Source organism: Coccinella septempunctata, chromosome 1 (assembly GCF_907165205.1).
Source record: "Coccinella septempunctata chromosome 1, icCocSept1.1, whole genome shotgun sequence".
Classification (NCBI taxonomy): Eukaryota; Metazoa; Arthropoda; class Insecta; order Coleoptera; family Coccinellidae; genus Coccinella; species Coccinella septempunctata.
In genome coordinates this window covers 66658320-66685939 of record NC_058189.1, presented here as the reverse complement: position 1 = coordinate 66685939, position 27620 = coordinate 66658320, and the positions used below count along the sequence as shown (strand labels likewise).

Here is a 27620-nt window from a genome sequence, read left to right as displayed (position 1 = left end):
TAAGTTCCAATTAGAAACTTTCGGATTCAGGTTCTTAGCATGAAATTATAACCTCACAATTCAGATATGTCTTTTGAGACATATGGGAGAGTTGAACAGGGGGCGAGAAAGACTTGACCATAAGTTTTTTATCAGGAAAAACTTTGAAAGAAAACAATTTCCATTGACCAACGATTGTCTATGTCAAGGTTTTCATTATCAGATGTATCAGCGTATGAAATACATATTTTCTATTTCAGATTCACTCTACCTTATTTCCGAGATGTTTTTTACTTTTTTGAACCTTTGTATATTTTTTATATTCATATCTATTTTTCAATTTTTTTTTTTTGAAGCAAACCATTATCTAAGCTCAGTGCGGGAAACTTTGGCCACTGATTATGTCTCCCGACCCATGGGTCAAGTCTCCCGCACTCCCTTTTAGTCTATTCAACAGATGTTTTCTTGAAACTTTCACAACTATTATCAAAAAGGCTCATCGTTTACAAAACAATATTAATCAATGAAAGCAATAAAACTAAATAACACCACGCACCTATTAAACTTTTCAGACAGTGTAACAAACAAAAATTATTCGATTTCTTACTTCCTAACAACAAAATCACGTTCAACCCTCTCACTCCCGAACTGTTCTGATGGCGGCCAAAATGGAGCCGCCACTAGTTGTGCCTTGTTACGAGTATGTCGCAAGCTATTCACGATACCGGTAGAGCGCAATTTGAATCAAAATATTTGAGGTGGTTCAAGTCTCCTACCTGGGCAAGTCTCCTGGCCTCCCTCTACGATCGATTGACTGCCCAACTAATGGAGTTGGTTCGATTCAAAGACTCAAAAACTGTAGCCTCAACTAGCTGACATAGGTACCTCTATTCTCAATCTCAACTATTCCAGAGTAGTTTCTGGATTCATTTCGGAGTTACTCGGCTGTTTAACGCCATTCTTCGGTGAGACTTTGAAAATTCCGAAGTTACGGTCATCCGATACGAGATACAACCTGTTTCCAATTGGCCAGACGGTCGATCGATCAGACCACAGAATACCGCAGTATGTACTCTGTGCCGCCGTCTCCTGAACGGTCCGCTGCTTTTTAATTTACCCAGCAACACGTCGGCTACGTGTAAGTGCAACGGCGCGTAACTAAGAAAACCTCCAGGGCCATGTTCAATTTTAGCGTCGGGATCCGCCAATTTCCCCTTACAAGACTTTTTGGGCTTCCAGCCCGACGGGTCGTCTGGTAGAACAATGGCACGTCCAATAATGTATTTAATAAGTCGATAAAACTGCAAAATGGTGTCGGGCTCTGGTTTCAACCGGCCGAATTGGGTACTAACTCCGTTTACGCCGGCGATAAAGCGGCAGTAAATCTTGCCGTTCGGGTGGACGTGGAAGGCGATTGGATGAAGTATTCGCGTCGTGGCGTTAGTTTGTAACATGCAGATGTTTTGTTGCGGAGGATAATTGGGGTGAAAATAGATCTCGGGAGACATTTCTCGGAATATATTTCGTTTAGCTCGCGGTTTATTGGCGCATAAACGTGTACGGATAGTTGGTCTAGACTCGGTCTGGTAGAGTGCTAAGCTAATATATTTGCTTGTACATTAATTGGTCTCGGTTTTTACGGCTGGGTGTTCGAGGGTATACCCCGGTTCTTTCCCATGTCAATCTTCTTTTGACGACAATTTTTACAACCTTGTTTCAGTCGTTTTCCAATCACCAAGAGCAACGCGAGTTCTCATTGACTTTTTCCAGATGGGCTTCAAAATAAGCAGATTTGTATCAGATTTCATGTGATCCAACTTGAAAGCTGAAGGAAAAAATTTTGAGGAGGGTTATATTGGAAGTATTACAGCTTGGTTGTTAATTGATGTTTTTTGGTTGTAGTTTTGTTAATACTGGATGATACTAAGTTGGCGCTGACCTGTAGAGGGTAGATTTTAGGGGGGTTTCATTTTTGTGCCCCCCATCATAGCTGTTCTCGCCATTACGTAGTCAACAGATAGTCCTCCAGTTCTAGAATAGGGAATTCTCCTCAATTTGGGTCATCACTGCATATGCAAGTTTAAACTGAATAATTATGAGTTTCATTCATGATTTTTTCAAATGCACCGCGGAAACTATTCAAAATAATCCTTCAAATATGCGGGGTTTTAAAATTTAAATCGCTTTGTGCGGAGTTTACGATTTGGCAACAGTGCATACAAGACAATGAAAAGAACAATGTCCGATCAGCTTGTTCATAAAATAACAGCTGTTGATTTACAGGCGCGTACTTACCGGCGAGCTTCAACTGCAACCGGCCATAAAAATCCCATAAAATTTTACGACCTTCCTCGTTCGTCGCAGACTTCATAGACAGCCATCTTTGTCTATCTCATCAAGATAATGCATTTGTTGTCCTTTATTATCAAGGCATATTTCAGTCGATGTTGCCAGCTTGTGCAATTCTCACAAAACGCTTTAAACTTTAAATACCCATTTTTATTTTTCATTTTTAAGTGCTTAAAATGATTTTTTTGGGAAACGGTTGAAATGGTTATTTCAAAATGTGACGTTTCAAAGATATTTCATAAAAAATACATCATTTTCGTCAGAAGGAGTATTCCCAATATTCTAATCAACTGCAGTTTCTGGGATGGCCTCACTTTTAAAAGTTTCTTCTCCAAAGTATTTTTTGCGTTGGCTAGCCATGGAGAGACATTCTGTCACCAGGTGATCTGGTGGTTCATCCTCCCCCTCACAGAATCTGCACTCGTCAATTACTGCTAGACACATTCTCTTTAGGTGCCCCAATAAGAATGTTTGGCTAAGATCTAGATACTTTTTCACTAGTTTTAGTAACATTTTAGTATTTTCGTGTGAATTTCTGTTTTATAGTTCGCTGAACTGATTTCACTACGACTTCATTGTCTTTCTGCATTAAGTGCATTATACACATGCTTATCCTAACAAAATTTGGCCTACTAGATTGCACTGATAACTTTAAATCATAAGCAACCAGATATACGTTCTCTATCATCTAATTCACTCAATCCTTTGAATCTTGGTTGAAAGTTGCCTGAGCAATCCTCCACCTCTTTTCGTTTCACTGGAAAAACGTGAAATTATTCACTGACCCTTGTCAAGTCGTGCGAATTTTTCCCGAATCTGACGCCTTACGCTTTTGCGAAACAGCCTAGGTGTATGAATCTTCCTCACGCCATTACTCCACAAGTACACGGGATAGTCGACAATGGTTTTCCTTATCTTACCCGCATTTATATTAATCCTCGCGTTTCCTGACAGAATCCCGGCAATAAATCCTGCCGCGCCACGTTGCCAGATCGGGCTAGCTCCGGACGCGAATGGCTTGAGTACGAAGTAGGGGAAAGTTGGTTTTTTATTCACTTCCTGGTGAAACGAGCACTCATCTAGGTATATTATAGGAAAGAAGAGATTTTGTTGAATTACTTCCAATTTTAATGCATGAATGCTGCCCCCATTTGTGAATTTTCCGTATTTTCGTAGCCAACGTGACAACGTTTTTGTTGTTCTCGAGGCTCTGGATGTCCTCGCACTGCCGCCATCTCTTCAAATCAATGGCGGCGGGACCAGAGGGCTTAGATCGTCTAGGGACAGGCTTCTGAATAGGATTCCCCACAGTATGAATTGCCGTGAGGGGGTGTTGAAATTGATACGCAGTTTTCTGCATTCCTCAGGGCCCTCTGAAGAAAAGAGCTTTTTTACGGGGATTCGAAGTGTTTTCAAGAGATTTACCGAAAAATTTATACATCTGGCACATTGAACTGTAAAATGAAGAAGAGATATGAAGGAAAATACATCAAAAATTGTGAAAATTCATTAATTCTCCGAATATTTTGTAGACTTGGCAACATCGCAAATTTTTAAAAACTCGAAAACCGCTGAATCGATCTTGTCCAATAGTTTTGTATCTGTAGGCATCTGAAATCATCTATTTTTTCTAATTTCTGATTTCTTTTACAGACGAATCCTTACACGCTGAAAGATACGGGTGCTACAGGTACAGACATGAGCGCTTGGACCAGTGCTGGTCTACAGCCAACCACAGGATACTATCCGTACGATCCTGCGTTAGCCTATGGGTGAGTAGTTCTGCTTTCTGCATCAATTTCATGTCCACATGGGATATAAGAATAACACGATTGCTTTAACTCGTACAAAAATTTCAACAGTAGATTCTTGAGGTCAAAAGAAACACTACGTACCACAAAAATACAAAAAATTCAAAGAAACCAACTCTTGAAACTAAATTGGAAGCTCTCTAATGAATATTTGAACGTTTTGAAAAATAAAAGTATCATCATCATATTTTTTCGTATAACGCGCCATCTTTGAGTAGTTTGTTGTTCAAAAATCAAAATTTATCTGTGAAATGTGAAAAATTGGGTACTTCGCTTAATTCAACTCTGTTTAAAAGATCCACAGATGTGTAGTGTAACAGATTTAGGCAGTTATTCTGAAGATAATTTTGTGTTTCCAGCACAGCTCATTATGAATAATTAAAAACTTTTTATCAGGGCTGAATCGTAAAAAATGATATAGAAAAAAAAGTGTTTCTTTTGACCTCGCGAATCTACTGTTAAAATATTTGTACGAGTTAAAGATTTACCCTGTTTATATCACCATCGGGGTAAGCAGGTAAATTCAGTATGTTGCATTTCCTTGGTTAGTTTGTAGGTTAGTTATTCTATTATAGTATTCTATAAAGATAACTCAGGTACAAAATGCAGAAATGCTTCTTATGAATTCAATCCTGAAATTTTCAACACAGCAGAATTATAGGTTCAATCCGATGTCCGAAATTTGGAATACTGGATTCAACTTCTTACTTGATGCTGATATTTTTGTATTTTGTATATCTTTGACGGTAAAATTGTTTTCGTGAGTCTTTTATCTGTATTTAGTTTACGTACATCTTATCTACAACAATTTTCGCATTATTATGTGTATTTTTCAGAAAGCCTGATGATGGTTTTGCCATTTTTATATTAGTATCTCAAAAAAACATTAATTTTGCAGTTATGAATCGGGATAAATATTTCCCATTGGTTTTTCGATGCATCTTATGCTCACAATCTAGTTCTCCAACAGGTAGATGCAGGGTACAAATTTGAGACAACTAATCAACCATCATCAAATTTGGTAATATAACATTTTCGGCCATTTACGAACGGGATGAATATGTCCCGTAAATTTTTCGGTTAATCTAAGCAACCGGGCAATTCTGAAGCTTGCTGGACGTTCCGACGTCTCGACATCCACCTGTCAATCTCCATCGGGACCTATACGTCCCGCCGTTATCTCCGGTTTAACGTCGCGCCGCAACTGCCAATCCGTAGACGCGGCCGACCGTCGGAAAAACGACCAAAAACCGATTTTATCGACTATTAACCATAAATGGTGCATTGCGATGGCAGTCGGTGCCGAGGCAGACGTATCCACCTGCGGCGTCGTAGCAACGCCGACTCCGTCGAATCGATACGGCGTCGTCGCCGTCCCCCGGCGGCCATTTTGTCTTGGATCGCATCGGCGACCGGGGAGTCGGACGGACGGAGCATCAGGTGTTGGAGTGGAGGAGCGTTTGGAGGAACGATGATCGATGCGCCTTTTTTGTGGGATGTTATATTCATCCGAAGATACGTCGTTCGGGTGGAGAAATCTCGATTCGCAAAATTGGTCCTTCGAGCCGGATGCGGTCCCATTTCGAAACGGTTCGTGGTATTCCATCGACAGAATTGCAACGGCAAATTGTAACCGATATTAATAGTAATAACTTTCGTTGAAGATTCTAGAACAGATAACAAACAATGCGCAATTGCGACAATAACATCGGTATATGCTCGCGCGGGTACAACGGACGCAATTAAAACCCTTGTTATGACAGAAAATCCATCCAATTACTGAAAAATTAAAGTAATAACAAAATCCGCCGACTGGGGACACAACGGTGTAATTTCTGCCATTACATAATGCGAGATGGAAGCGCTACATGTTCGTGACTGGCCGATGCCGATTGCGATTGTTTAAAAGCATGTCCTACGGTACGTTGCATGACCGCGTGTCCTCGTAAAAACAGAGATTGTGCGACGATAACGTTCTATTTCGTTGCACTGACAGACAGGCATCCATTGTCACACGGCGGTATTAATCTATCGAGCGAGGTGGGCAGACCTGTGCACCAGGGGTAGGCTGAAAATTCAGTACGCTGGAGTCATCCTGCCATATTCTGTCGCTTAGTTAGAGTCTCTTTTCACTGAATTATACCGGAAAACTATCGGCGATATTGAGTTGAAAATTTGTAGAAAGTATTTTTGGAAAATATAGACTTCGCTTCAATTGTAATTCATTCATTCATTGTTGAATCTCGTCACCGAGAATAAATCAACAAAAAAACTCAAAAACCAAACTATCGGCGCGATCAAACTTATAATTTCTTAGGGCTACTTGCGACTGTGTGCCCTCCATGACTGAAGAGACTCAACCGTGACCTACAGATCCTTCCATATTCCGGTCATGGATAGTCACCAACAAGATCTGGCCGCCGCTGTATTCTTCTCGAGTCTCCATTATAGCTGTGGACCAAAGACCTCCACTGTGATCTGTTCAACGCTAGTTGTTCCCAGTCATGATTGGCATTAACTGATTTCAGGGATTGATGCAGTCTATCCTTAAACAGCTTATACTGGCCTCCTGGTTTCCGGGCTCCCTCTGTGAATTCGCCATACAGAGCCATTTTGGGGAGTCTTGTGTCTTGCATCCTCAGGATGTGGCTGCTCCATCTGAGTCGAGCGCTCGTTACTTGAGTCTCAATTGTTATACAACTCGCGCGTTGCAAGACTTCTGCATTCGAAACTTTGCGGAGCCATCTGATGTGCATTATTTGTCTTAGATGATGTTGTTGCGTTTGTTCAAGCTGTTTAATATGTCGCCTGTAAGGCGTCCAGCTTTCGCTTCCGTAAAAAAGCGTTGGGAGGACCACTGCTTTGTAAGCAGCTGTCTTGGTCTTCAGATTGAGGTCTTTTTAACTTTACCTATTATACTATCGTCTATCGATATCGGATTCAGTTCACAAAGTGGTAGTCAAGACAAAATCTTGCTATTTTCAAGAACTTGGCTACCCTAAGTAGAATCCTGAGTATATAGATATATACGTTTAGAAGAATTCGACGAACTATTTCAATCGAAACCAAAACACCAGAAGCTTTCAAAATCCGTTGTTCTATGATTGAACAAGTACTCAAAGACTCTCTACTAGTAGACACAATCAGAAACCGACCTTGTACAGGGGGGGTAGTTCTTGGGCTTCAAGTTCTCGGTCTTTCGTTCATATTTTCAGTTTCTTGATATCGAGTTTCACTAACAAGAATCGGCAACAAAACTTCCTTGAACTTTGTGAAGCATCAGCATATGTATTTGTTAATCAACTACGAATTTTAATCACAAGTAGGGGAGACTAGGGAGCATTGATACATGGGGAGGCTTGATACAGGCTTATATCCGCGATCTGTAGCCGTTTTCAAAAGTATTATACTAGTGAACACTATTCTTTGGCAGAGGGCATTGCGTGACGTTAATCTGTAAGGCTAACAGTAGTTTGTTTGTGAAATATTCAACGAAGAGTGTTTCGAGGTGAGAAATTGTAAGTTTTTACTCAAGTTACCTAAGGGTTTGATCATGCATTAATTCTTCGGCATAAACAAACATTTCACTGGGAAATATGCATAAAACTACTCAATTTACAGTTTTATTCGCTTTTCAAAATATATGAGTATAAGATGAAAACATAAATCACTTTAAAAATTGCTTTCAGGGAGGTTTGAGACATTTGTCGTGGGGAGGCCTGATATATGTATCATCTTCAAAAAATATTCCGTAGCTAGTTGGATAGGCCTACATGAAGGCGTCTTCACCATCCAACATATCAAAGGGATTTTTAAAAACCGTACAATCCCCATGTATTTAACGAGGCCGACTTTTCTTGTGTGGAAGTGACTAACTGACAATTTCCAGATTTTTCTACACCTATGGGACAAAAGCAAGCCAGTATCATTGCTGACCTACCTACTGAGCTGAATAATCCTCTCGATTACTCTCCCAGTACATCGTATCAATCCTCCCATATGTGGGGAGGCTTGAGACAGTTTGCATGTTTTTGTGTTCAACGTTCTGTACAGAATAAGATGTTTATGTTTTGCGACTTCTATATTTATTTTGTTGAACGATTAATTGAAGAATTATATAATATAAGAAAAGTCCTGCTTCTTCATATAATTCAGTTTCCAGAATAAAAATTCCAAAAAACGTATCAACCCTCCCCAGTCTCCCCTAATTCAAATATTTTCCAACGCAACCTACACCCAATTTCATTTTCTTTCCAATTCATGTCGGACCTTGATTACTACCCCTATTACTAATAAACATTTACCTCGTCTTCAATCTTCTGGTCGGCTCGTTTTATGGGGCCCATTAAGACACCTATAACGCTTCGTAAACTGCGGCAACCATCAGAGAAATCACCGTTGGATACAAGGCAGGGAGAAAATAAACTCGATAGTGGAGGGAGAGGGTGGAAGACCTAGGAAAAGTCTGCCCGCTCAGCGGAAGTGTATCAATAAAGTCGGGAAATCGGAGGAAACTCTATTTTTTCCGTTTTTATCGACTGCGTCGGTGGCCGCCTTTCCCTTGTCTATGGGAAAAAACCGAGCCGGCTTAATGGGGGTGAAACCACTCTAGGCGTAATCAAATCTCGCTCTTTTCGCGGCCAAAGGGGGCGAGGGTGCTACATCAGCGGTCTCTGGCGGCTGTCAGACGTTCTCGATATATTAATCTAATTGCCCTCTGCCTGCCGCCCTCGGTTATTTTCGGTTTTTCGCCCTCGGCATCGGGGCGTTTTGTTTCGGACGATTTGATTTCGTTTTTCGACTCAACGCCCCTCAATCTTTATCTGCCAAACGACTGTCGAAGTCAATCTCGTAACGTCAATATAGCCCTGTTTGTTATTGTCAATTTCATGTGGAATATCAATCAAATAATGCTTTTATAACTAATTTCGTGGGAGAGTATCCAATTTTTCAAATTTCACAGTTATTGACGAACACATTTAGTTTTCAAAACGGTCAAAAGTGCCTGAAAAACCTCTAAATAAACTGCTCCACATGACTTAGGGATATTGACTTAAATTGCAAAAAATATAGTTAAACTAATATTTTTGTGATGAAATTGCCCCCACGGGCATCAATAACAGCTTGACATCTTCTTTGTATACTACACACGAGGTTGTTGAACATTTTTTGAGGAATTTGGTTCCATAAACGAGGCAGAAGCTCTCTCAGATCATTTAAGGATTCTGGGGTAGGTTGATGTTTATCTAATCTTCTTTGGAGCATATCCCATGCATGTTCTATGCAATTCAAATCTGGTGAGTGCGGAGGTATTGGTAAATGTGGACTACAAAGCTCCTCGCGAGCATTCTCAACTATGGCTGCACGGTGTGGTCTAGCGTTATCGCCTGGAAATTGAAAAGTTTCACCAATAGCAGCGTGAAAATTTGGCACAACATTGTCGATGACATTCATTCATTGCTGTATCCCGTTACCGGGAATAAATCTACAAAAAGAAAAAAGAAAAAAAAATGGGAACAGACTTGTAATTTCTTAGGGCTAGTTGCGACTGTGTCAATGACATGCTCCCTATAGTGTGAGGCGGTCATATTCCCAGGACAAATGTGTAGATCTGTGCGCCCGTTGAAACATATCCCGGCCCATACCATAACACTACCCCCTCGGAATGGATGGACTTCTTGGGCATGGCGACGATTATGGGGGATTATCCATACCCTTAATCTGAAAATCGTCCATATCTGGATTCATCAGTGAAAAGGACACTACGCCATTGATCGTTCCAATTGTTATGTTGCCTTGCCCATTCCAGTTTTTGACGCTTATGGTCACGTGTTAATGGAACTCCTCTTAATGGACGTCTAGAACCTAGATTCACCTCTCTCAAAGGTCGTCTGATGGTTTCGATGGAAACTTGGACCCCATCTGCATTTTGAAGTGTATTCCGTAGCATTCTACACGTAGATGTAGGGTTTCTTCTCGCCGAAACGGTGATGAAACGATCCTGAGCAGGTGTTGTTTTTCGTCGCCCACCAAGCCTTGGTCTTTCCAAAACGGAACCTGTCTCCCTGAACCTATTCCAAAGTCGAGATATCACTCTTTGGCTGACTTGGAGCCTTTCCGCTACAACAACCTGAGTTGGGCCAGCCTGTAGCATTCCGATAGCCCTATTAGCCTCAGCGTTTGTTAATTTACGTCTTGGCATTTTCAGAAAACTCGTACCAAATCGGAGCCGTTGATAAACTGACTTAATTTCAAAATAAGAACATTCATGAAGCATATGCAAAGAACCAGACTTCAGAAAAAAGGCTACCAGATTGACAAAATGTCTCATACTGATTTTATTGGATCGATTCGAGTTGTTATTGAGTTTTAAATGATTTTACAGCGATTTCCTCGAAGATTATATATTTTTAAAAACGATTGAATACGATATCCCTAACTCTTGTGGAGCAGTATATTTACGATTCGAAAATTGCGGTGCAAAGTGCATCCACCCTCTAAAAACTTTATGATTTGAAAGTTGCTGTGCAAATTGCCTTCACCCGTTGATGACAATGGTTAAAAATCTGGTGCAAGCGATATGTTTTCCCTGCTGTCTATCACGTTGAATTCTCTACTCTCCGTTCACTAAATTTCAATTGCTCAAATTGTAACAACCTTCTGAAAACCTTTGAAAAAAATCATCCCATCTGATGGCTTCCATTCCTTGTTGCAGGTACGGCGCTGGCTACGACCTGGCGGCGAGAAGAAAAAACGCCACGAGAGAGTCGACAGCCACCCTCAAAGCGTGGCTGAACGAGCACAAGAAAAACCCCTACCCGACCAAAGGTGAGAAGATCATGTTGGCCATCATCACCAAGATGACGTTGACGCAGGTGTCGACGTGGTTCGCAAACGCCAGGAGAAGGCTGAAGAAGGAGAACAAGATGACGTGGGAGCCCAAGAACAAAACCGACGACGACGACGACGCCACTGTTTCGGACTCGGACGACAAAGACAAGGATGACGATGATAGGAGGGATGCTGCAGGTAGGCACTCATTCTTGAAGTACTGTACACGTCTATCCCTTCTATGAGTCGTTTTCCAACAAGAAATTTCAATCAGAACCAACTGATATGTCAGCTGTCAATTTCCCACCAATGTTGGATCTCACACTCAAGAATCAAGCACTCCTGTGACCTTTGAAAACCATGGCACACGTCGTCTATGCATTTGACAAGTGACATTGAAGTTTACGTCACATGAGGAAGGCTGACGTCATCATATTTCACCTTTAAATTAGAGCACCAGGGTTTTCAATGGTCCAGGAGCTTCTCAGCTTTGTAGCCGATTCCGAACCACCTTTTTGGTTGCAGATATACACGGTAGGATAAAATCGGAAAGAAGCAGGGGGCAGGATGACGACGACCTGCAGGACGACGACAGGAAGGACGACATCTTGGGCACTAACATGCACCACATCATGAGCAACGGTTACGGAATGAAACCCGAAATGAAGACCTCGGACTGTGGGGTACCTTTACCACCTAGCAAACCCAAAATATGGTCCCTTGCCGACACCGCGGCTTGTAAGACACCACCACCACCTCCCCCAGCTCAGCATCAGCAATGGCTAGGTAGGTAAACGTATTTTCTTGATAGTTACAGCGTTTCTCAAACTATTGGGAAGCTCTAGACTTGGCACAAGAACCTGTAGTTATTCCTCTTGCTTTTGACCTAAGTTCTCGAGCTCAGTCAGGCAGCCCAGTTAATTGTTGCAGGTAATAACGGTTTCGCTTTACCGAGTTCGAGGTACAGCACGGGAGGATTCTTACCTAGTCATTGTCAACAGGGCTTCCCGGATGTACAGACAGACACCCCGCCGCAAACGCCGCCCAATATGACGTTGCCCAGCGTCGCTGGTAACCTTACGCCCAGTCAAGGCGCCACCAACTGCAATGGCGGCTCTTCCACCTCCAGTAGCGGGTACACGCAGTCGGGGTTCCTGGGGGGATTCGCGAGGATGCAGGGCTCCAACCAACGGCCTTCGCCGCAGGCTGGTCAGAACATGACGCCGGACAACGCGGCCTTCAAGCCTTTTTACAAATCGTGAGTATCTTGCTCTAGTTTGGTTTATAGTTTGGGCGACCTTAAGGTCTATTGAGTCCCCCCATCAGAACTGTTCTAACAAGTACGCCATCTACAGCTCGTCCTCTATATCCAGAGTACCAGTGAACTCCGCATCATCTGATTGGGCTTCAAGGAGGCTGAGTCCTCATTCCTTCTATAATTTTCTAGTCCAAGACATTCTTTACGCAGGCTTTCTTTAACCAGGTGAACAGAAGTTTCTTCCTCTTCTTCACACAATCTACACTGGTCAGTTTCTGATAAGCCCATTCTGTGAGGAAGCCGGTGAGCTGAATTTTTTGGATGGCAACATGAGATTTGTGTGCAGGGGCGTTGTCCAGCAAAAACAAAACACCTTTGAATGCCTTTCCGCATCTTTTCTCTTTAATTTTTTCCCGTAGAGTGGTCAGTAATGTCAAATAGTAATCTCCGGTTATTTTTCTACCCTTATCCATAAAATCAATCATGATTACTCCATGTCAATCCCAAAAAACTGAAGCACGACCTTTTCCAGTAGATTTTTGGACACGAAACTTCTTAGGTTTTGGACAACCAGAGTTTCGTCATTCCATCGATTGTTGCTTTGTTTCTGGATCGTAGAAATGTACCCAAGTCTCATCCATAGTAACAATTCGGTTTAAGAAGTCTACATCGTTTTCAAATCGAGCACCGATCGAACGCGATGCTTATACCCTTGCACGCTTTTGGTCAACATTCAAACATTTGGGGATCTCTTTTGCAGCAATTTTCCTCATGTCCAAATTGACGTGAACTATATGGTGAACGCGTTCGTATGAAATATTCAGTGATTCAGTTATCCGTTTTAGCCCAATTCGACGGTCTGATAAAATCATGTATGCATCGATATTTTCGGGGACTGACACAGAAACTGGCCTTCCCGATCGGTCATCATCTTCAATGGAAAATTATCTCTTTTGAAGTTTGCAGTCCAATTTTTTACGGTCGCATACGTAGGACATTGATAACCAAGGGTATAAAGCATATCTTCGTAAATCTGCTTACCTCTTAACCCTTTTAAATACAGGTACTTGATGATGGCTAGATAATTCAATTTTTCGATTTTCACAATTTCGGTGGACATCTTCTTTCTTTTAATTTATTGCGTAACTTTGGTTTACTTTTTGACCTCAAACTTCACACTGACACTTCTAATGATTTATTGTTCGTTGTCATGGTAACGCAATACTTTTTTATGCATGGAACTAGTCTAGGCTAACTAGATATCAATACATCCTCGTAAAGATCCAGAGATGTGTAGTGTCTTAGATTTAGCTTGTTATTCTGAAGGGAATTTTGTTCCTCCAGGGGTGGCATAGCTTATTATGAAAATTTAGAATGGCTATATCTTTTTATCAGGGCCGAATCGGAAAAAATGGTATAGGAAAAAAGTGTTTCTCTCGACCTTAAGAATCTACTGTTAAAATATTTGTACGAGTCAAAGTCTCACCTAATTACACAAGCTAAGGCCCGGATATTTATAATTTCTTTGCGAAAATTTCATGGGAAATAGTTAACCGAACGAAAGAGGTTCGCGTTGACACCTCTAGGATATTTCAACATTCTCGTAGATGGAGGAAACGTTGCGCCAAATTTAAAACCGAGTGTTTCTCCCATTAGTGACATTTCACCAGTCGGATAGAATTTCCTGTAATTAGGAGCAGTTTATCAGTTGGTCGACCGGTTCTAACGATCCTCTCAGCCGTCGCAAACTACATTCATCTTTATTCTTTGCAGCTCCCAGAGCATGAACGGAGGTTTCGTGACGCCAGTCTAGAGTTCCTGAACACTCTTCCAGATGGGGCGAGTGCGAAGGTGCGTATGCTCATCTATGTTCGATTTAAAAAAAAAAAAATCGTGAAAATATCGAAATTTCTGATGATGAAAGGATTGGGACGAAACCTCCGACTCATGTTTCTTTCTTAACTCTTACCATTCAGTCTGTATCAAAATTTTAAGAGAAAAAAGTACTATAGCGTATATCGAACCCGCAATTTTTTCTATTATCAGCATATTTGTCGAGCTTCACTGTTTTATTTTTTTATTATATTGTTTATTCATCAGTGATTTGTCATGCTAACTTAGTACACAGCGTCCCACTTTGAAAATTACCTCCAAATCGACAATTTGTACGATTCAAACGTCACCTGTCATAATTTGAGGTTATGATCCCTAACTTAGCGATTCGATCTTGAGAATCGGTCAACCTGGCTAGGTTGGATCACATACAAACTCGCTTCACGCTGTTCCAATGTGGATTTCTGTAGGTACGGATGTTCGGTGTGAACCCACGCTCTCTCGAAAACTCTGAATGAGGAATGCCTACGTTTGCTATCGCCACCTCGGAGACATTGACAAATGACACGAGATCTCGATCGGTGAATGGTGCTTTCGCGAAGCAGGACCGTCCTTTGCGTTCGTTAATTAGCGAATAGGTGCTTTGTTGTATGTTGCAGGTGTTATGGGCGCACTGTCCTGGAGCACTTGAAGGACAACAAAGAATACATACATACATACATATAGGTTGAGCCTTCGACTAACAAATGTTTTAACTGAAGATTCTTGAGGTCATATGAAACACTTATTCATTCACCATTTTTTCTGAATCGGCTAGGTTTAAAAGATATAGGCTGTTGAAAAACCATAAAAAATGTTATTTTTAGCTTTATCTCACAAACGGTTTCATGGAATGAAATGAATTTCGGAATATAGTTCTTAATTTATTCGACGAATCTTTTTCAGACACAAAGTATCACGCACGTCTTCTAGTTTTCTCATTATGACAATGGTCATAATACAAATCACTTCACGTGTTTCGCTGCAATAACATCTTCAGGTGGATATAATGAAGTTTCATTCGTTTGCTGAGAGCGGCAAATGTTCGAAACTACATGAGTGTGTCTGAGTTCGCCTATAGTATACAAGGTGTTTCATAAACATCACGAATAAATTCGGTACATTGATCTCTGAGTTATTTGGAGTCGAAAAGGTCCTGTAGGTCTCTGTTCGGAAACGCTCTGTTTCCAAGATACAGGGCGTTGCATGTTCCTCGATTTTTTCGAAACGGCGGCTATTTTCAACAATTCTTATAATTTGAAATGCTCAATGATGGGATAAAATTAATTTTTCGAATGCTCTCGTATCACATGTCGTCGAAAATATCTATAGGAATTTGTTATTTATTCCGAATACATTCAACGCCTTGTATGTTGGAAAATAAGCATTTCCGGAAAAAGGCCTGAGAGAACTTCCCGACAGCAAATAATTCAGTGAACACTATCCTGAATTTGTTCGCAATGTCATGTTACCTTGTGTAGAGACTAAAGATTTTCGTAGTGTTTCCGTCAACTGTCTTTGTAATCTAAAAATATTGTTCTGATTATGGAATGTATATTTGAGAAAACGACGTGTACTTAATCGAAGATAGAAAGTATAAACTGCAAGTCGAAATTTTAGGATATTTGCGTTTTTGTGTCAATTTTCTAACGAAGTATGTATATGTAGAGTTTTTCAGTTAGGTTAATGAGATCTTAAAGAAATTATGTACCTATTCATAGGCCAAAAATGCCATACCTATTCGAAAACGTGATTTTATGAAGAACTGTAATTCTGTTATATGTCACATTGACTTCTAGAAAACGTCTTCCTTCTATCTCGGCTAAGGGAAAGTACTACCTGTATCATCCCAAAGACGTTGACTTGCCATTCTGACTGCTCTTCACACCGAATGTTTCAAAAAATTATCTTCTACTGACGTGTTCCATAATTTCTGGATCTTTGTCGAATAGTTCCAGTGGTGAAGTATCACACTTCGGCTAAAATTGAGTGAATTGGCCATTTGGACCTGTAAGTGCTCAGTTGGCATCGTCATGGGATAAACCTTACCTCTCCTACGATCTTATTGAAAACTGGAGAGAAAATGATCAAAATATGAATTTATGACGCTCATGGACGAAAAACAATGATTACACTCGATAAAAACTTGCTGCACGCTGAACTTCCATGATCGTTATGATGACATTTAATTCGAAAAAAAATATCGTATCGAAGTGATACGCAAAATATGCATCTCAGGAAACCATGGATATCCTTGACTTTTGAGAAGAAGTTTGCTAGGATAGTGACGGAAGTGACAGCACACCGTTCGTATCCTTGCAGGTGACAGTCACACATATGGTATCTGGGAAATAACCTAGATTTCCTACTTTCAGAATAGATAGTTCAGGGCTCTCAAATTATACTAGCTTTTGAACCAAATTTCATTCAAATTAATCGTATATAGGACTGAAAAGTTGAAAGGTTAAAATAATAATGATAGTGAAAGCTCCAGTCATTTCATTTCGGAAACCAAAAACCCGGCCCTGTCCCCGACCAAACAAGCTTTCGGTGAACCAGCGTACTCAATCGGATAAACCTGTCCTGATTGCCTGCTGAGAGCCCATTGTTTTAAATCAATATCCCCTTCACACACACCCTTTCTATTAGACAACAACGCGCATTCATCCTCTGACTTATTGTGACCGTCTTGACGCCCCCACACGCCCCTCCGCCCCCTGCCGTCATTAAATGCGGACAATTAGGAGGTCGCGGCCGATACCATCGCAGTACCTATACTTCCTGTGCCCGCTTCGAATATCTATGTCAGCGACCAGTCCTGACATAATGGCGTTATCTGGAAAACCGTGCGTGGATTTTAGGTTACGTCGGGAGTGTTTTTCAATGGTTTTGGTATACGCGGAACCGGTGTCGACGTGAGATATTGATCCGGTGTGGTTCGATAGAACCGGTATTTTTTCTGTTCAGATCCAGATCGATAGGGTTTTATTGGGAGGAGTGAATGAATGGATGTGAATGGTACCTTCGGGTCTTGTTTGTATTTTCGGTGTTTCCAACAGGTTATGGGCCCATATATTAACCTTATCTCCCTTGGCGGGGATGGACAAAGATGATTCGATAATAAAATGCGTACAATATAAAAAGCTATACTGAAATGTAAGATTGTGGATGATTGATAATTCTATTAGATGGCAGAATCGAGTTTATTGGGTTCACAATATAAAGCATAGAGATTATTTTAAATCGGCTACTGCGATGTTAATGATTGACTCTTGAAAGTTTACCTGATGGTTAGAGTTTGGGGTTTTCGAAATAACGTATAAAAATTTGCAGCGTTCTTATAGAGACATGAATATGTAATTGCAAAAACGTTCAAGGGTGATTCCTTGTCTAAAAATAAGCACGAGCTTAGATACAGACCCCTAAGGTAGGCATCTGAAGAGCAATTTTTTTTTCTTAGTGACCAGAAAACCAACAGAAATTGAATTGAGCAGGTGCTATCTTTGAGGAGCTCTATTGGTCCAAACTGCTATGTCTCGTTATCCGCGAACTAACCAAACGAAAGTAGAATAATTTTACCGTGCCAATACAGGGTGATTCTCTGACTCGTACATTTTTTTCCTCTACCATTTTATCCGATTTGACTCTGATAAAAATATGTAGCCATTATGAGTTTTCATAATGAGCTGTGCCACCCCTGGAAAACAAAATTACCTTCAGAATAACCAGCTAAATCTGTGACACTACACATCTGTGGATCTTCTAAACAGAGTTGCATTCAGCCAAAGTACCCAACTTTCCGAATATCACAGATATTTTTTATTTTTGAACATCAAATTACTCGAAAACGGTGCATTATACGAGAAAATATGAAGAATTCTTCCATTTTACAAAACGTTCAAATATTCATTAGATAGCGTTCAACTCAGTTTCAAGAGTTCTTTGAATTTTTGGTATTTTTATGGTACGTAATGGTCATAATGAGAAAACTTTAAGACGTGGGTGATATCTTGTGTTCGAAAAAGATTCAACAAATAAATGAAAAACTATATTCTGAAATTCATTTCATTCTATAAAACCGTTTATGAGATAGACTAAAAATAAGATATCGTATGGTTTTTCAACAGCCTGTATCTTTTAAACCGAGCTGATTCGGAAAAAATGGTAAAGGAGAAAAAAGATTCTTTTGCCTTCAAGAATCTACTGTCAAAATATCCTTACGAGTCAAAGACTCACCCTGTATAATACTCTTAACCCTCGGGCTAGATCGGAAAAGACCAACAGAAGCCAGTGGAAATTGAGATTTTTTTGACATTTACCAAACGCAAATGTTAAAATCCACGTCATTGACAAAAGTGAGGTTAGAATCGATCTTGGACAGGGGTGGGTAGTACTGATTCGACTCATAGAGTAAAGATTAAAGCTTTTGGCCTCGGTTTTTATTAAACTCATGTCGTTATAGTTTTTCCGATGGTCTACTAGTAACATGAATGCTCCATTCTTGTATAAGGAAATGATTTTGACACAAAAATGTCGTTGGTTCCGCCAATAATTGTTACTTTCCGATGAAAATCCCTGTAAGCCTCTCGCTCTATGCATGAAAACTCACACTTTTATTCTTCACCATCAAATAGCAAAACCGTGTATCCATGAATCCGCCACTAATGACTAAATTCTCTTTTTTTTTTCAGGTGAGAGCGCCTATGAACGAGAACCGGGCAAAGTGCAACGAAATATCATTCAGGGGTGGAAATCAAGGTGCGCAGCACGTTGACAATTGCAAAATCTGTTGTATATTCGTGTGAAGGCATTTATTTATATCTGTGATAATGAACAAAGCAAACTGCTTGCCGCTACAACCGGCGGCATGGACTTTTTGGGTAAAAAATTGTAAAAGACGAATTTCGTCGGTATGTGCAAGTGACAGTCAAATCAAATATACAACCATCCGCTGTTAGACGGAACATTAAGTAAGAATTGAGAACAAACCTTGTGATTCCCAGATCTTCACGAATAAAATTGTTATTGTAATTTTTACGATTTCTCTAAAACCATAGCGATCGGACCAGTGTGGTTGCTTCAGATTGACTGTTTTCAACTATTTTATTGTTATCGATTTTTCTTTTATTAAATAAATTGTTGTAAATAAAAGTACCATATCACAAATTTGTAATAAAATATGTTATTGAAACTAACGTTTTGTTGTCATTTCTAGCCCTAAATTATTGTACAGTATTGTATTTGTAAATAAGTCAGTGTGTATAGAAGGATTCAGATACTATTATGATTGTCTTAATTGAAATATAAAAAGATTTTAACAAATGTGTTTTATTTGTTTATTAAAAATCGATGACGAAACTTTCCAGAAAGCAGACCTCCAGTCGTCTTTTCGATATCATTGATATCGTTTGAGTAAATTTAAAGCGTTGTTAGAAAAATTACGATTGACATTCATTTTATCACCCAATCTTTTCGTTTTACTCGTTCAATTTAATATTAATATACCTATACTTACTCTAAAGAAGAAGTCATAATCCAGGAATGATGAATTTTTTTTTTGTTGAAACACTTTGATTGGAATTTATTCAACATACTTGATATAATAATGATAATATTGCTGGAGAGGAATTTGCATTGAAAGGTGAGTAAAACTACGAAATAGACTAAATACGAATGCCGTACAGTCGTGTATTCGAAGAAGCTTAGTGTCTTTCCTTTCATGCTTCGAAGTTGAAGTAAGACGTTTACCAAATTTACAATAAGTACCTATGTATACCAGAAATAATCGTACAAGATTCATAAATCCCGCCAAATTAATAACAATCCAGATTCCTGAAATATACGCACGTTTCCATAAAGGTTGATCAGGGAGTTAGCCCTAGGCCCGGATCTATATAGGGGAGGGAAAACTTGGTGTCTGCCCTGGTGCCAGTTTCAGAGGTCGCCAAAATCCACAGTATATGGTAGAAAAAACATACTTCTACCAAGTTCTTAGCATCCGTCGTACGTTCGAATGAATTCCAAGGATGAAATGTAATAATTTGAGATAGTATCATGCTGACAGGGTTCCTATTTTCCTATTTTGGAAAAACATAAATTCTTCATTCTTCGGAATCTTCTTGGTGAGTGTATATTCTAACAAAACAACACCTCGATTTTCTGGCTATGAGTTGAAAATGTGAAAAATCGGAAACGTCAATTTCTGAATCGAGAGAGAACAACTTTTCCGTTCTTTGCATCCCCGTAACTGCAACCCCTAACAGGGGTGAGCACAAACCCTTCATTTTGAATATGGATGAAGGGTGTTGCTTTACCTCATGTTGAGGAACTTATCGAGTAATATCTTATCCGGAAATTTCGCTTCAAAATTTCCATCGATAACGAAATGACAGGTAAAATAGTGGAACTTTTGTGATAAGTTTATCAAATGCTGGAAATGGGCACCATTCACTTTCATGCAGTAATATAAGTTCTGCAGAAAGCGTTGACGTATATTACTAAAGGTTTCTGGTGTAATTTGACAATATTCATTAATGATCCGAGCTCACAAATCATCCAGTGACTCAGGCTGGGTAGCGTAAGTCTTGGATTTCAGGTGACCCCATATAAAAAAGTCCAGTGGAGCCAGATCAGGTGATCTGGGTGGCCACTCAATATATATATATTCTTTTGATATAGAGCATTACAATCTTGAAAAGCAAACAATAATTATAGCATGTGTATGAGTTACAGTTTTAGCAGAGGTTAGCGTAACGGGGTACCATACAAATTGGTGTATGATACAAGAGCTTAGGGAAAAACCTCAGTAAAAAAACCCTTTCTCCCCGTGAGTGTAGTGGATTGTAATTGTTCACGAAATAAGCTGAAATATTCCATATTGAAGGGCATCTCGCACTGCAAAAAGTGATTCTTTCTCCAACAAAAGGAAAATCCAGAAAGTCTTCTCCAAGAGACCAGAAACTTTCATCTGAAAATAAAGAGAAAACAAAAGCAGAAAAACGTAAAATAATAAAATTAGATTCAATATGTCAGATTGACCTAAAATTGACAACCCAATTCAAAAAAGATTCGGAAACTGCATGTATAGCTCTAAAACCATCCTGAAATTTATAAATTGGACAATGATTAACTAGATGATTTATGGTTTCTTCTGGTTCCCCGCATTCACAGCTAGGGCTTTCAACTGAATTCCACCTGAAAAGCATGCTATTGCCACTCAATATGTCTCCTTCTTCCAATCCGGGCGTAAGGAAAATTTTCATCTAAGAACTGACGCACCTGTAGAACGAAATGAAATGGTGCGCCATCTTATTTAAACTGGATAAATGTCGTTCTCCAATAGATCTAAATAAATTTTTCTAGTGAGATTACCGGTTTTATAACCGGTATAAACTTTATTTATATAAAGTTTCCATGAATACCCGCCCAAACATTTAATTTTTGGGGAAGCTGAGTATATGCACCTCGAGAATAATCTTGAATTTTCATCTGACACAGTTATGCAGGTTTACAATGCCGTTTAGGTAAAATGAACACTGGTTCGAGAAACAGACATCCAATGTGTAGTTTTGATTACCGTTAATCATTTCACTGAATACTTCGATCAGGATCATCCTCATTCAGTTCCTGAACCAATCGTGTCTTATAAGGATGGAATTCATGTTGTTTAAGGACTCTCACGATTGTTCTGCGTGAAACACCAGATAGAGTCATTCGGGGTAATTGAGCGCAGTGGGTAAGTGTGCGCAGTGCGTATATCTCGAATATGCAATGTATGAAAGAGGGGTTCATTTGGGTGAAGCAAGGGCGCAGAATCGCCATATTAGTTTTTCATAGGAGTGCGCCGTGCCACGTTTCTTTAACTTTTTATTTGCAATCAATCAAATTCACTAGTTTTCTTGTTAATTTTTAGCATCTGTGCACATTCTGCCAGGTCCAAGTTCCGAATCCCTCAGTGTTAAACAATATTTTATTCGATCATGGACATATTAATCTTATTATATAATAAAAAATTTTAGGTTCTCTTAGCTGCTCAACTCTATAAGAACGTCAATTCAAATTTTGGCTTACTGGGGAAAGTGTGCCCGGGTAAGTGTGCGCATAGATTCATTATATGGGCATTAGTTCAGTGAGGAATAAATTATGACATTGTTGATTTTCTTGGTTAAGACTCGATCAATATTGTCCTATTTGTTCAGAAAAATATGAAGAGCCACCAACAGGGGAATGTATCAAGTGTTGTGTTCACCAGGAATTGTGGCACGAACAATAATGCACTGCTTGTAAAAAGGCGCTTCTGTATTGACAATAAACAGCATTTCTCTAATATTGTAACATTTTGATGACATTATTTTGTAATTTGTTTTGATTGTGTGGTTCACTAAGCACTGCGTTTACTTACCCCGTGAGGGTGCGCACACTTACCCGCAATACGGGGCATGTGAACGCACTCCGACTTTCTCTATTAAATTCTTTTTTGCGGAAAGAAAACGTTTTTGTTTGTTTGCTTTTTGATTTTCTTTTATAAATTAGAAAATTCTCTATCTTATGAATATGTTTTAATTTTCCTAGCTTCAACATTTGAAACAGGGTATGGCTTGAAAGGCGCACAGTTGCCCCGAATGACTCTACATCTGACAATTTTCTAATACTAAAGGTCAGATCTATTGCTACATGACCTGAGACAGCCACGTCCCTCGCTTCGTCTCTTTCATGCACCCTCTTTTTGTTTTCGACTGACCGTCTGTTCCGATATTCCTGAACAGTACTGTCAGTATTTCAGAGACGATGCCTATTGGCCCAGTCGTTCGAATTCTATTGTTATTCGATTGCTGGCCAGTAAAACCAGCAATATCGGAACAGGCCCTGAATCAGTAGCGTCAAATTTGGCAACCAGTTGCACAACGTAAGCAGCAGCTGATTTTAAAGTCGGAAAATCAAGGTGTTGAGTTTCCGTTGGACCATCCTGTATATAGATTAAATGAACACAGATGGACAAATGCATATAGAATATTCAAACAGACCGTATCGCAATTCGAACGATTTCCTCCGGCCAACTACATCCTCGATCTTCCACATGCTCCACGGCGCAGCATCCGTATATCACAGACGCGACACCCTAACATCTTCCCAGATAAGACTATCACTTGTCAATTTGAGAGTTATGAGGGGAGAGCTCATTAGCGGCTCTTAACTACGAGATAAGTCCGTATCTCATTAATATATATTAGCGTCAAAGGGTAAAGGAGATTGTGTACTCTCACACATGCCTCTACAGAAGACGAGAGATAGAGGTAAATCATAGTGTTTAGTCGCCTTCATTGTAGGCATTAGCGAGACAAAATCTGGAAGGGAATTAGAGATTGGAGTTACGTCTGATTGAATTATGGGCTCGGCGGAGACTAATTATGTAATGAGAGGTTTGTCGTTGGTGCTTATTAGGCTCGATAAGAATCATATCTCCCTGATAGTATGCATCCTAAGTGGTTGGACCTAAGAGATGATTTATGAGGAAACTTTTAAGGGAGAATGATTCTGTGACAATGTTTTCGATTAAAAATGAGGATTATATGTTGATATGGAAAATACGGGGTGTTTGCTCAGGATGCTGCAAAAATACAGGTAATTTCTCCGAAAAAATGCGTCAAGACGGAATGATTGCAAAGATTTATGCATATATAGATTCATTACTAAAAGAGTTGCTCTTTTAAAGCATGTATCTCCGACGATTTCTCTGGGAGATTAGCGTGTCGAAAGTTAACCTTTTCCCAAAAAAATGAGATTAGTTGAAAAATCGTCAAGACCGAACGTTTGCACTGACCTCGATGAAATTTCGGGATTTATTACTAGAAAAGTTGCTCCTTCAGAATATTGATCACATTTAGATCTATGATGATTCTCACGAGAGATACGAATGTCAAAAGTTTACCTTCGAAAATTTCCCGAAAAGGTGAGGTTAGTTCTCTTACGGTGACTATCGAAAAATTTCCAAAAAGATGGAATCCATGAAATGAACGTCAAGACCGAACGGCTGCATGGAGCTCCATAAAATCTTCAAATTTTTAACTAGAGGAGTTGCTCCTTTAGAATATTTATAACATTAAGATATACGATGATTTGGTAGAAACGCGTGTCAATAATCAACTTTCAAAAAGCTCCAAAAACGATGGTCTTAGTTAATAAATCGTCAAGACCGAACGGTTGCACAAACTCGAAAAAATTTAACCCTATGAGCCGATCTTGTGCGATGGTTTAGCTCTTGATCTTCCCCCATGAGTATTATTTGCAGCACACCATTAGTACGACAGTGATTCTAAGCTCTACTAACTACACTATAACACTATAACCCGGAAATGGTTAAAAACTTCTTGTTGAGTTAAACCATTGAGTGTTAACAAATTGTCAATAATGTGTCAGAAGTTTTTTGTATTTCATTCTCGTTTTTTCAATTTTCTACTGAATAACCTTTGGTATATCTATGGGAGATGATTCCCCAATATAAGGGTCCTGTAGCGTTCCCCGAACAACTGAAGAACAGAAGAATCATCACTTGGAAGACTGGACCTGGTCGAAAGACCCTCCCAGTCAAAAGCAAGATTTGGCTATTATTAATTTGAGTACTGAAGGCATTTCTAACGACGAGGGTGATCCTCCACCAAGATCAGTAAAAGGTTTTTGACGCAGAGATGACATTCCTCCCAGTGCAATAGAAGAACAAGTTATGTACCTATAATTATTTATTTTTTTCTTCATTTATCATCAAGTCTTCGAATAAGTTTTGATGAAAGCTTTATTATCCACTTTTTTCCTCGTTTTCTGCTCTGTTTCTTTGTTTCAGATATTATTTCGAAATAGAAAGAGGATAAAGAAATTTTTATGTCAATGGAAAAGAAGCCCTTCAGTATTGAAAGCTTATTCTGTAAACAAATTTGTCATCACTACACGGGGAGACAGGGTTTGTTACTGAGGTTTTTCCCTAAGCTCTTGTATAATACTCCAAATTGCATGGTACCCCGTTACACTAACCTTTGCTAAAACTCATACATATGCTTCATTGTTTGATAACCAAAAATGTATTGCTTACATTCAAAAGGATATATATAGTCGAATAATCGAAGTTTAGACCTTCCTGTAGCCTCTGAGTACGCAGTCAACCTCAGTTCAGTATTTAATACTTAATGTTGTCACCAATATGGTGATTCTACAAGATGAAAGGCTCCTAAAGGCATGTTAACTAATGGCAATTAATCCACAATTGATACTACACAATACCACTGAGTTGCAATAGTCCATTATAGCTCATACAACTATACAAAATATCATAGCCATTAGGTGTCATGAGGACCATATTTTTTGTGCGTGTGTACATACGCCTTTCCACGTGGTACGTGGTACGTACAGCAATACTGAAAATATGATTCAAGAGGAAACATGAGTTTTTCCCCGAATATCAACTTATTATCTAGATTTTAGAGAACAGAATATATAATCAATTAGTATTTTTAATCCAAACTTCCTTCAACTTTTCGTAGAATTCTGATCGTAGTTTGATAAGGAATAGTTAATAGAGAACCAATTTGATAAACTGTCCTTATCTGATCTGTAAACAAATTTCTACTGAACACATTAATAAACCTAGGTAACTATGTATAATATCTCTGTCTGCACCAAGATCTCAACTATCCTTGTCCACCTCTTCGTAGCACAAATGCCACATCCTAACCTCGACAATCCGAAAAGTCAACCCGCGTTCCCATCCAAATGAATCATCTCGAAACATAAAATACAACATCCAGCGCTCACTACGTGAAACATCATCTCCCAGTGGTCGTTTATTTTTCCACGGGCCGATTGAGCAATCTTGTCCGTATATTACCAACAAGACAAATGAAAGGAATAAACAACAGTCCGTATGAATATAAATAACGAAGAAACTAAGCCACGACTAGAAGATACGCCGGGGAACATTCCAGCCAGAACAATGGCAACGGATTATGAACAAGGCATCCGGTACGGTGCCACAATCGCAGTGGGTATCGGGCTTTAATTTCAATTTATCGAAGCAGGTGGCGATCGAAGAAGACATAAATACGGAGATATTTGTTGCGAAATGGAAAGGGTAAGAGGAAACTGTTGAATACAAATTAGGAGGAGAAACAAACGCTTCGTGAGGGGACAGAAGGACCCCTGTGCCTAACAGCGGGGGTCTGGACCGGGCCTTATACCCTTGGAGAATTCAAATTCCGACTATCATCGGACTACGTGACAATGAAGATTGTGGTGTTTATGCATTATCAGCTTGAACCTGCAGCTCCACTCGAGTATTATTTCATAGCACAACACTAGTTAAGATACACGAGGATGTATTGATATCTAGTTATCCTAGACCAGTTCCATGCATAAAAAAAATATTGTGTTACCATAGCAACGAACCATAACTCGTTGGAAGTGTCAGTGTGAAGTTTTTGGTCAAAAAAGTAAACCAGAGTTACGCAATAAATTAAAAGAAAGAAGTTGTCCACCGAAATTGTGGAAACCGAAAAATCGCCATCATCAAGTGTATTTGAAAGGGTTAAGAGGTGAGCAGATTTACGAAGATATGCTTAATACACTTGGTGATCAATGTCCTTCGTATGCGACCGTGAAAAATTGGACTGCAGCTTCAAAAAAGGTAAACTTTCCATTGAAGCTGATGACAGATCAGGCCAGTTTCTGTGTCAGGCCCCGAAAATATCGATGCAGTTCATGACATGATTTTATCAGACTGTCGAATTGGACTAAAACGGATATCTGAAGCACTGAATATTTCATACGAAAGCGTTCATCATATAGTTCACGTCAATTTGGACATGAAAAAATTGCTGCAAAATGGATTCCCAAATGTTTGAATGTTGACCAAAATAGTGCAAGGGTAGAAGCATCGCTTTCGATATGTGCTCGATTTGAAAACGATAGACTTCTTAAACCGAATTGTTACTATGGATGAGACTCGGGTACATTTCTACGATCCAGAGACAAAGCAACAATCGATGGAATGGCGACACTCTGGTTCTCCAAGACCTAAGAAGTTTGGTGTCCAAAAATCTGCTTGAAAAGGTCGTGCTTCAGTTTTTTGGATTGCCATGGAGTAATCATGATTGATTTTTTGGATAAGGGCAGAACAATAACCGGAGATTACTATTCGACATTACTGACCACTCTACGGGAAAAAATTGAAGATAAAAACGCGGAAAGCTATCCAAAGGTGTTTTGTTTTTGCAGAAAAACACCCCTGCACACAAATCTCATGTTGCCATGCAAAAAATTCGAGATTTGGTCTTTGAATTACTAGAACATCCCCCTTATTCACCAGATTTGGCTCCATCCGACTATCACATCTTTCCTAAACTGAAAAAAGTTTAAAATGTCGTAAATTTTCTTCCAACGAGGAGGTAATAAAAGCTTTGGAGGTCTAGTTTGCAGAGCAAGAAGAAACATTTTTTTGAAAGGTCTAGAGACGTTGCAGGTTCGCTGTAATAATT

General features: G+C 39.5%; 1 protein-coding gene across 5 annotated transcripts in view; it reads left to right on the top strand.

The window, feature by feature from the left end:
• LOC123317669 (homeobox protein caupolican) overlaps positions 1-19418 on the top strand; it is a 97972-nt gene extending 78554 nt beyond the window's left edge. For 3 of the 5 annotated variants that reach the window (XM_044904276.1, XM_044904287.1, XM_044904285.1), the window contains exons 3-8: positions 3982-4100; positions 10855-11168; positions 11496-11756; positions 11901-12228; positions 14002-14079; positions 18792-19418. In XM_044904276.1, the coding sequence (XP_044760211.1) occupies positions 3982-4100; positions 10855-11168; positions 11496-11756; positions 11901-12228; positions 14002-14041 (1062 nt within the window). In that variant the 3' untranslated portion in view covers positions 14042-14079; positions 18792-19418. Of the gene's footprint in view, positions 1-3981; positions 4101-10854; positions 11169-11495; positions 11757-11900; positions 12229-14001; positions 14080-18791 lie in introns of those variants that run through there. The other 2 variants (XM_044904279.1, XM_044904290.1) reach the window with 2 other exon arrangements.
• Positions 19419-27620: the final 8202 nt, after the last annotated feature.